Source organism: Pinus tabuliformis, chromosome 6 (assembly GCF_031772625.1).
Source record: "Pinus tabuliformis cultivar Carrire ecotype Pingquan chromosome 6, CPIR1, whole genome shotgun sequence".
Classification (NCBI taxonomy): domain Eukaryota; kingdom Viridiplantae; phylum Streptophyta; class Pinopsida; order Pinales; family Pinaceae; genus Pinus; species Pinus tabuliformis.
The window spans coordinates 656,235,239-656,246,172 of record NC_142292.1 but is presented as its reverse complement, the minus strand read 5'-3'; the positions used below and the strand labels follow the sequence as shown (position 1 = coordinate 656,246,172).

Below are 10,934 nucleotides of genomic sequence, written 5' to 3'. Positions count from 1 at the left end.
TTACTTGGAATGTTTCATCAATGGCCTAAAGGAAGCCATCCAAGCCCATGTCTGAATGCATCACCCAGCTACTTGGTTGGATGCATGCCACAAGGCCTTAGATGTATAAGTCGCCTTAAATGCCCAGTCCAATCATCCAAATTTTGTCGCAAAGGCACATCCCACCCAAGCTACGAGCCCCACCCAAACACTTAAGGTTCAAAAGGTGTTGCTGGAAGAAATGGTCGAAAGAAGGAAACAAGGACTCTACTACTACTGTGATGACAAGTACTCCCTAGGACATAAATGCAAGGAACCAAAATTCTTTCAAATTGATGCTATTGAAAACAACTCAAATAATGGAGCTCCATCCACTAAAGTGCTTGAGGAAGAAGCGGGTGAAACCCAAACCGACCCAAACAATGATCTCACAGTGACGCCAAATGAGTCAGTTATATCACTACATGCCTTGATGGAATTTCTTCGCCCCAGACTCTCAAAATCTAAGGTTTTATTAAGCATCGACCAATAGTGGTGTTGATTGATAGTGGCAACACTCATAAATTTGCCCATAAGAGAGTAGCAGAAGTTGTTCATTGCTTTGTACGGGAAATATCTAATTTCCAAGTCCTTATCACTGATGGGGGGGCCATGAAATGTGAAGGACGTTATGAAAATTTTAAGCTTCAAATGGGGTGTTATCACCTTGAAACCCACATGTTTACCATTGAAATGGGTGGTTGTGACATTGTCCTTGTTGCTAAATGGCTCAACACACCAGGCCCTATCATAATAGATATCTAGGAGTTATTTATGAGCTTTACACAGAACGACCACACTCATACATTGAGGGGACTCCAGGTAAGTGCTCCTATTATCATCAACTTGCATCGAATGGAGAAGCTTTTTAAAAAGGGTCATCATGGGGTAGTAGCCCAATTTAATGCTATGCAGGCCATTGAATCCACTCCTCCTCATATTCATCCTAATATGCAACAGGTATTAGATCACCACTAGCAAGTCTTTGACAAACCTAAGGAGCTCCTACCCTCTAGGGGTGAACGTGATCATAGCATCCCTTTAGTCCCAGATGCCCAACCGCCAAATGTCCGCCCATATCGATATCCTTTTGCACAAAAGAATGAAATTGAAAAAATCAACAAGAAACTCCTCGAAGCCGGTGTTATTCGTCCCAACTACAACCCTTATCCATCTCCGTTAGTCATGGTTCTAAACAAAGATGGAGAATGGTGCATGCATCCCGACTTTAGGGCCCTTAACAAGCTCACTATCAAGGACAAATTTCCTATTCCAATAGTTCATGATCTTCTTGATGAACTGCAAGGTGCTAAATTTTTTACCAAGCTAGACATCTGCTCAGGCTATCACCAAATATGCATGAAGGAAGTCGACATTCCCAAGACAACTTTCCAAACTCATGAACGCTATTATGAACTCCTGGTCATGCCATTTTGTCTCTGTAATGCTCCATCCACTTTTCAGAGCCTCATGAACCACCTTCTGAAACCATATCTCAGAAAAATTGTCCTGGTATTTTTCAATGACATTCTCATCTACAACATAACATGGGACAAACTTCTTCAACATGTTGAACAAATATTGCAATTGCTCCAAGATCACAAATTATTGGTTAAATTATCCAAGTGCTCCTTTGGCATGGAAGAAATAGACTATTTGGGACACATTGTGGGTCATGACAGAGTGAGGGTTGATCCGAAAAGATTCAGGTAATGCAAGATTAGCCCCAACCAAAAACCTTGAAGAGGTTGCGGGGATTCTTGGGTCTCACGGACTACTATCGCAAATTTGTCCACAGTTATGGACACATTGCCAGACTCCTCACTAATCTTCTAAAGAAAAATTCATTTCTCTGGACTGACACAACTCAACAGGTCTTCTTAGCTCTCAAACAGGCCATGTGATCCACTCAAGTATTGGCCTTACCAGACCACCAAATCTTTTGTGATTGAACGCAGGAAGTTACAGGCATTGGTGCAATATTAATGTAGGAAGGTAGACCATTGGATTTCACCAGTCAACAACTCAGTGACAAACATCTAGGTCAATCTACATATGAGAAATAAATTATAGCCATCTTACATGCAATAGACACTTGGCAACCATACTTATTGGGGCGACATTTCAAAATCCGCATTGATCACCATAGCCTAAAATATTTTCTAGAGCAACGTCTATTGTCGCCGCAACAAAATAAATGGCTTGCATAAATGTTGGGATGTGATTATGAGATAATTTACAAGGGGTGTGACAATGTAGTGGTTGATGTCTTATCGCACCAATTTGAGGATAAGCGCACCCTTTTATCACTCTCTTTACCCATACCAGATTGGATTAAAGAGGCCCGCCATGAATAGTTCTCCCACCCCTCTCTGTCCCGGCTCATTAATAACTTAAGAACAGATCCTAATGCCTCAAAAAACTACTCTTGGAAGAATGAGGTTCTTCGCTACAAGGATCAGGTAGTGTTATCCCCGACCTCCACCCTCAAAAACCACATCTTCGAAGAGTTGCACTCCTCTCCGATTGTAGGACATTCAGGATTTCAGAAGACTTATGCATGGGCACGCTGCATGAAGAACGACATTCTTACTTTTGTAACTGAATGCGATGTATGCCATGCAACAAAGGGGAAACGATCAAGCTACCGGGAACCTTACAACCATTGTCACTCCCTGTTTTCGTATGGACGAATGTTTCCATGGATTTCATTACAAGTCTCCCAAAGTCCAACAACAAATCAATCATCATGGTGGTTGTTGACAAACTTTCCAAATATGCTCATTTTTGCGTTCCACCACACCCATTTACCCCAACATTGGTGGCTCAAGTTTTCATGGACCAAATCTTCAAACTACATGGCATGTCGATTTCCATTATGTCTGATCAAGACCCCACTTTCACCAAAAAATTTGGAAGGAAAATTTCAAGCTCCAAGGCACACAACTCCAATTAAGTACAACTTATCAACCCCAAACAGATGGTCAAACAAAAGCAGTCAACAAATGTTTGGAGACCTATCTATAGTGCTTCACTTTAGACAAGCAACATCAATGGGTACAATGGCTACCTTTAGCTAAATGGTGGTATAATACTAACTATCATGAAGCCACCAAGATGACCCCATATGAGGCAATGTATGGATAACTTCCACCTTCACCAGCTTCTTATATCCTTGGATGTTCCAAAGTACAGGTAGTTGATCAGCTCCTACAGAACTGTGTCACCATGATCGCTCATCTCAAAGATAATCTACATCAAGCTCATAATATAATGAAGCAACAGGTCTACCAACATCGTTTTGAGCGGTCATTTCAAGTAGGTGACCAAGTGTTCCTACGACTCCAACTGTATAAGCAAACCTCTCTCAAAAAAAAGGGCTGCCAGAAACTAGCACCAAAATTCTATGGGCCTTATCAGGTACTTCAGCGTATAGGAGTAGTCGCTTACAAACTGGCCTTGCCAACTACTTCAAAAATCCACCCAATCTTCCATGTATCGTGCCTCAAGAAAGTTGTGGGGAACAATTGCAGGGTTCAAACAAGTCTGCCAGAATTGGATGAGGAAAGCTCACTTTGGCTCCGCCAAAACAAGTCCTCAATACTCACGAAAGACATCTCTGCAATCGAACGATCAATGAAGTCCCCATCAAGTGGAAATACACCTCTCCAGAAGATGTGACATGGGAACCAACCACTATTCTTCAGCAGTTTCTGAAGCTTCACCCGTAAGGACAACCTTGATTTTGATGGGGGAGGGCATGTTAGGGTCCAACCCTAACCTCTTATTTATGTAATAAGCCCAAGGGGCCTAGTCAGAGTCATAGTTACTTAGTTGAGTCAATAAAGCCCATAAGCAGTTATCCGCATTAATAATAATTGTAAGTGGTTGACCTGCATTATAGAAAAGGGACCATAATTAGTTATAAACAGACCATAGTTAATCAATAAAGTGGTTAACCCATGTTATGCAAGGGACCGCTAGTAGTTAGAGTTTTGGATGTCATTAAGCTATAAATAGTCTTAGATAGTAAGGGAATAATCATCGAGTCTTATCATAATTGAGCTCTACTATGTTGGAGGTTGCCCCCTCGAAGAGGCAAGTGAACATTGTATTATGATTCTGAATAATAAACTATCTTTGCAGCTTGTTTCATGTGATATTTCTGGGTTTTAGGCTATATTGTTTTGTATTTCTAGTATTATGGTTCTCTCGCAGGTCAAGTGCATGACACCTACAGAATACTTGTCCACAACCTAAGAAGAACCCAAAAAGAAAAAAGAGGCAACCAAATCAACCAAAAGGATGGCATATTTTCGGGCTTCCCCCTCAAAAGACAGAGAAAAAGGCCCCAAAGATAATAACCAAGTCCAACTTGATGTAGAGATTAAGGCTCAACCTAGATATCAACCGATAAGGTACACCCTGAGACAAACACGAATGATCATACAAATTCAACAGGGTTCTAACCCTGTCGACTAGTAAATATCGGATGGGCTTGGGGGCACAAAACAAACCCATGTTTTTGAGAGTTCAGACTCTAACAAAGAAGCTCCCCATTTGGAAGAAGGTAGAGAATTGGCAATGGTTCCTATTGAACCAACTTTTGATGGTTGGCACAAGGTGCACAAAGGGTAAAAAGAATGGCTAAGCGGAAAATGTAAAACTAATCTTTGCTTTCTTCTTATTGTATGTGCATCAGTGGTTATGTTTCTTTTTGTTAACTCAATGCCAAAAGGTGCTTTTTAAAGGAATGCTTAATAGCATATGCACAATGTAATCTTATTTTTCCTTACAAATGAATAAAATTACACGTCCTTTTCTATGAAAAAAACTTTTAAATATATATATATAATATTTAAAATCAAAAGAATAATACATAAAATTGGTAATCATTTGAATTTATAAATAAAAATAATAATAAAATCCTTAATTTATGTTTATATATATATATATATATATTCACAGGTGGGAAAACCTATCATAACTGAGTTGTCAAACCATTAGCAAGGAAAGTCATCTCTAGTTGCTAACCACGGATGCAAGCTGACTAAGGGGGCGGGCTTTCACTCCTACTAGATGTCTCTAGGTCTTGGGTCATTAACTTGTTTCCTTAGGTCCAAGGAAAACAAGATCCTAGCCAAGCAGAAGCGCTTTTAAAGCATACTTCTAGCTCGTAAAATATAAATATATAATTAAGTTTTATAAGAGAAATATTTCCTAATATAATTGTTAATCTTATATGTTGCGAATATAGTTAATAAATTCTCTTTTCTCTTTATTTCAAAAGATAAATATATCCCTGCATTATGTCATACTATCGTTTTTACATATTTTTTTGAAAAAATATATTTTATAAAATTTACTACACTTAATATCATTTTCTAATTATTTTTATAATAAATATCTTTATAATATTTCACATTAATTACACTTTCTCATTCGTTTTGAAATTGTTTATATACCACCATCATCATCATCATCGTTATTATCATCATCATCATCATTATTATTATTATATAATACTTTATATAAAACAAACAATAAATATATCTTTATAAAATACTCAAATTAATTACTATGTACGATTCATTTTGAAATTGTTTTATACCATAATACTTCGTACAAAACGTATTAGTGCACATTAATTCAGAAATAATATGCTGCACCACAACATATAAATTAAATTCTTATATAACATGATGCTTATATTGATAAGAAAGTTGGCATGAAAGTGAAAAGTGATATGATACATTTATTAATTCATATTAATTTACTTATTTTTAAATTTTATTTCTTATAACATTAATACTTATACAGTAAATTAGTTGGCCAATACTTAATCATAATCACAAGGGAATAAATTATAACCCTACCACCGAAATTATAAACAATATCATTGTTTTCAAAAAGTCAAAAGGGTTGGCTTTTCAACATTGTGAAAACGCTCATGGCTACTAACAATTATTTTAATTTGATATAATGGCTGTTAGCATTATGCAACAGCGTTTCAATATTGATATCACATACCATGCTTCAGCATCCCTACGTCAAAAAGCTATAATATACATTAATTATTAATTACTGAACTGTTGATATTTTATCGCGCATTTCGATATTAGTTTGAGGTTAGTGGTGCCAGCAGGATACACCATAATCATACTCATGAAACTTAGAACTTAAAGTTGTATGTGTAACCTTTTTTACACCACTAAGGTTGGAACCCACCACTTCAAATCACGAAATATTTAGGGATCCTTAGTGGTCCTACCGTTAGTTGTGGAATTGCACAAGATGGTAATATTTGGCAAGTTAGGGCCCAATTGCCTATACTCTCATCATGAAATTGTAAAAATAAATGGAGAAGGGAAGGAAGGAAAAGGAATTTTTTTTTAGAAACGATGCAATAAAGACGACGTCACTTTGGGAAGCTGATTTGGTTTCCTTACTTGTATGTGCATTAACGGTTGAGCTAAGTTCACAGAGTCAAACCCTTAGAAAAAGCACAGAGATCGAGGAAAAAACGAGATTCTGTAAGATTACGAAACGTAATCACTCATTATGACATGGATTCTCGTAAGATTATGAATGGTGACTGATTGATTGATGTAATCCAACCTACTCATTTTCTAAGATTCTTGGTTTGCGAAGGTTTTTATTGTTTGTTCTGGTAGTGGTTTAAAGTTAAAATTTCTCCTGTAAAGGAACCCTGTAGGCCTAAAAATGGTTGGTTGTCAGAGAAAGTTTGGATTTCATTCCGTATCCGAACTTCTAATGATATATTCCCCTCCTTACATTACCTTGTAACTTTATAACATAAGACGAAACTGGGGCTTATATGTGACTCAGATATCATCAAAAGAGGTTGTCATAACATGTTGTATACAGATAAAGCATGAGCGTACTCAAATTTAAGTGAAGTTCATGTGACCATCATTGCCCAGCAATATTTAATTTAATTTTGATTCATTATATAATCCAAAGAAAACATGAATATCATTAATTTCCAGGTCTTGAGAACAAATTTTCTGCTCATTTTTATTTTCCTTAAATATAATGCCTCTTCAATCATTTTGATCCCACGAATCAAACCCCGGAAACACTCCAAAGCTATGAAAACATAACAGGCTTAGAATAAAATTATAAGCCTTCAATAAAGTTGGATCACAATTTGAGATATGTGTATCTCCCACAATCACTTTAAACCTACAATGATCTTGTTATGCCTTGCTTTTAGTAGTTTAATCTATCTATTAATCTGGTTTTCTTGTTATTCCCTGCTATGTGAGATAATGTGTATCTACCACAATCACTTTAAGCCTACAATGATCTTGTTATGCCTCTTTTAGTAGTTTAATCCATCTATTAATCTGGTTTTCTTGTTATGCCCTGCTTTTAGTAGTTCAATCTATCTATTAATCTGATGTAGAGATATGGTTAAAAATATTTCAATAATCGTCCTCCTTCAAACCGGAGGACATTGGCAGCAACCGGAGTCCCGCCAGTGTATGCCAAAGGGGCAATAGGAAGATGGAAAGGGGTCGGACGGAAAGGAGTAGGGAGACAAGATGCCAGGTTGGTTTCGTGAGCTTAGCCGGTATGTTTGGCTAGCATCCATCATGAACTACATTTATCCTCGAACCTTTCTAACAAATTGCCCAGACTTTGCACTATTTTGGCTACCCTCTTCCCTTAAATTTTAACATTGATAATTAAAAAAGTAATAAATAAACCATAGATTGCTGAAGTTAATTCACGTTATCTCATTCTAATTAAAAAGATTAAATTAATAAACTATGACTCCACTTTATGCCATTCTATCCCAGATTGGCCGTATAAGGCACTTGGATTAAGAACTCCCAAACTGGTTGAAGCAAATTAAACTTCTTCCGGATCGAACACAATCAGGACTAGGATAAGAACTCCCAGTTTGTTGGACTGGTCGGAACAACCTAGATTATTTTCTTGGACTGGTCGGAACTTTTTCTCCAGATGGAACCAAGATTCGGAAATATTATTCTTATTTTACTGAAAGTGATCTCTGGCTAAATGTCCCTATTAAGCTACACCAATCATGTCCAGTGGGATTGTGCTAATTTTTACTTCTGCATATAAGCAATAAACATTAAGAAGCCTTTGCAGGAAATTTATCTAGCAGGGACATACCAATGCGTTAGAGGAAAAATATTTTGAAGTGTTGCAGAAATAAGAAAATAGAGCTAAAGATGACGTGGATTCGTGACTCTTTGCGCTCGTTCCTGATCACAAAGTGAATGGATCTGGCCATAAGTAACATAAAGCGCGCGTCTGTGTTCACTGGTTCTATTCTCCCAAAAACAATTTCAAATCCAAATCTAAACAAATAAAATCGACACTTCAAGTTTCCATCAGTAACTAACTTGTAACAAAATAACAGGAAGCTTCAATTTTAAAGATATTCACCACTGTGTTCAATAAATCTAGGGGAAAAGGGCAACAGCGGCGGGGGTGCGGTAAATATAGGTACTTTTAACTTACATTTTCCTGAATTCAGAATTCAGAGTCGATTGTTCAAGACAGCACCTCCCTCAGACTGAATTGAATATAAAATAGTACCGAAAATGCATAAGAAAATATTAACAGGTAGAACTTTGTGCGTCGGCCTTGATCTGATTTGTTTGGGGTGATGGAGCAAATCCATGGGGAGAGGGCCATGCGATAAACTTCGGTATCTTGTCTCCGGGCATCAGAACGGGCAGGCTTCGACACTGTGATTAAAAAAAAGGCATTTCAATTTTCTTTTTCTTTCAGATATTGTCGAAAACAATTTGGATAGACAGGGTGTATCGGGTGCTAATTGGTAGCCAAAAAACAGGGAAACAGAAGCATCACCTGCTTAATAGCGTCCTTCGATGACGAAGAATCGGCGTCGATGTGCAATGGCAAAGCTTGAACCGGAGAAACGGATGGATCGGGAAAACCGGTGCCCGTGTATCGGCTGTGCAGAGTCCTGAATTTCTCCCAATGGTAACAGCATGAAAACAATGCACTGACGCCGAAAACTATCAACAGAACCAGGGCTGTTCCTAAAGGAAACCCCATGGTGGGCCTCGTGGTGTCTACGCGTCTATGCCCTCCCGCCGTTATGTCATCCAGTAATCGCCGGTGAGCCTGCCAAACTACTGTTAAGTGTTCCATCGCAATTCCCCCGAGACATTCAATGGAAGAAGCCGAATCCTGATTGCAATTTCAGACTGCAATTTTGCGCCCAATTTGCCGGTTTCGCCAGATTAACAGACGAGATAGCACAGCTGCACAGTTTGGACATCCAGCTGAAGTTTAGTAGTTTTAGACAAAATTTGAGCTGGATGGAAGGGTCAGGGCTCTGGCAAAGTACCAGTAAAGTAGACGCCCTCGGCCGTGCAGGATGACGAGGCGCCGGGATAAGTGAATTTATGTGAAAAAGGTAAATCCTAATCGTTTACGTATGATAATGGTGCCATGAGCGAATGTTCGCGTGTGGAGTTGTTGAAAGCTATACGAGCGTTTTCTACAGCAGCTTAAAGGCGGAGCAGATAGGTCGATGAATGAAAGCGAAAGGCCAGGACAATGCTTCCGTGGAAATCAGGCATGAATGACCACAGGGTCCACGCTGCCGGAGGACACTGTTCACTCCGGTCCACTCCACTCGAGTGTATTCACAAAACCGCGATATAAGAACACCGGAATCACAGCTATAAAACTAGTGGTTCAAAACAGAGTAGTCTAGTGAACAATCATGAGTTCTAGCGGTAAACGTGCTCTTATGGTAAATTCTTGTTAAGTCCCTATATTTTGTAAAATATGTCATCTGTGGCTAGTAAAATTCTGGGGACAAACTAGGCAATGCTATTAAATTCACCCTCCAAGCAAATTCTTGGACTAGACTGGGGTAAGTCTCTGAACTTCTGAACAATCCGTCAAGGCTTTGGCTAAATTGATTCCATTTTGTCAAAGGCAATCCACCTAATTTTGTAAATTTCAATATAAATGTTGCCTAGACCGCTAATTGGAGCACCACACGCAATTTCTAGCAAGAAACGAACGCAATATCTCAACTTTGACCGATTCTTGAAAGCTTCTTGGAACAAACTCTTGCAGACCCTGAACTTTAGAACGATCCATCAAAGTTTTCGCTAAATGGACTCCATCTTGTCAAGGCAATCAACCTAATTTTGTAAATTTCAAAAGCAAATGTGGTCTAGACTGCTAAAGTGACTGCCACACGCAAATTCTAGCAACAAAAGAAGGCAATGTCTTAGCTTTGAACGATTCTTTAAAGATTCTTCTAATGACTTCCATTTCTTACAGGACTCCCTGATTATGTCTGATGCGACCGCCGAAAGGTACAACACGAGCTGCCGAGTCAAGGATTCCCCTAAGGATTTAGAATAAGCAACCAATCCAAAATTACCTTACAGCGTTACAGCTCACGAATTAGAATACAATTCTGGACAGATTGGTGATCTTCCCGCACTGAAGTAAGACGGCTCTGCTAATTTGACTGTTCAATGTACGATCCTCTAACTTCTTGGCCGTTCTCCTTGTTGTGTCTGCGAAAATTAAGCCGAGTTCAGAGTGTTGTATCATTCGGCCTTTTTCAATTTTGAAGAATGCTCTGCCGATTCCTCAGCTGAGGTGCCAGCGCGATATTCCACTATTTTGTTTGAGGATATGGCAAAATCTCATGTAAATATTATAATGCCATACATATTCTGATCGCCAAACCCTCGACCCTGCGGCTGGCCGGCTCACAGGTCATTTGCAAACTTATCCTTATCCACCGAACTTGGACCGTTTCACTTTTTCAAGCTAAAATATTCTACTTTTTTGAGCCACACACGCAAGATTTGATAATTCTTTTCAAAATTCCAAAGATTTCAAATAAAATTACGCCA

The 10,934-nt window shown here is 38.5% G+C and overlaps 1 protein-coding gene across 1 annotated transcript; it reads right to left on the bottom strand.

The window, feature by feature from the left end:
- Window positions 1–8,417: 8,417 nt before the first annotated feature.
- On the bottom strand, window positions 8,418–10,676 carry LOC149260311 (uncharacterized protein At5g65660-like). Its single transcript, XM_089379796.1, has 2 exons — window positions 8,890–10,676; window positions 8,418–8,765 (listed from the first exon to the last, which is right to left on the bottom strand). Exons 1-2 carry the CDS (start codon window positions 9,193–9,195, stop codon window positions 8,634–8,636), a joined length of 438 nt encoding a protein of 145 aa, XP_089235922.1. The 5' UTR covers window positions 9,196–10,676; the 3' UTR covers window positions 8,418–8,633.
- Between the last annotated feature and the right edge of the window lie 258 nt (window positions 10,677–10,934).

Bases quoted from the DNA above. Each gene is read 5' to 3' on its own strand.
- LOC149260311 (XM_089379796.1), bottom strand. From the start codon at position 9,195: ATGGAACACTTAACAGTAGTTTGGCAGGCTCACCGGCGATTACTGGAT. The intron at 8,766-8,889 runs GTGATGCTTCTG...TTTTAATCACAG, and splicing joins CGAAGGACGCTATTAAGCAG to TGTCGAAGCCTGCCCGTTCT.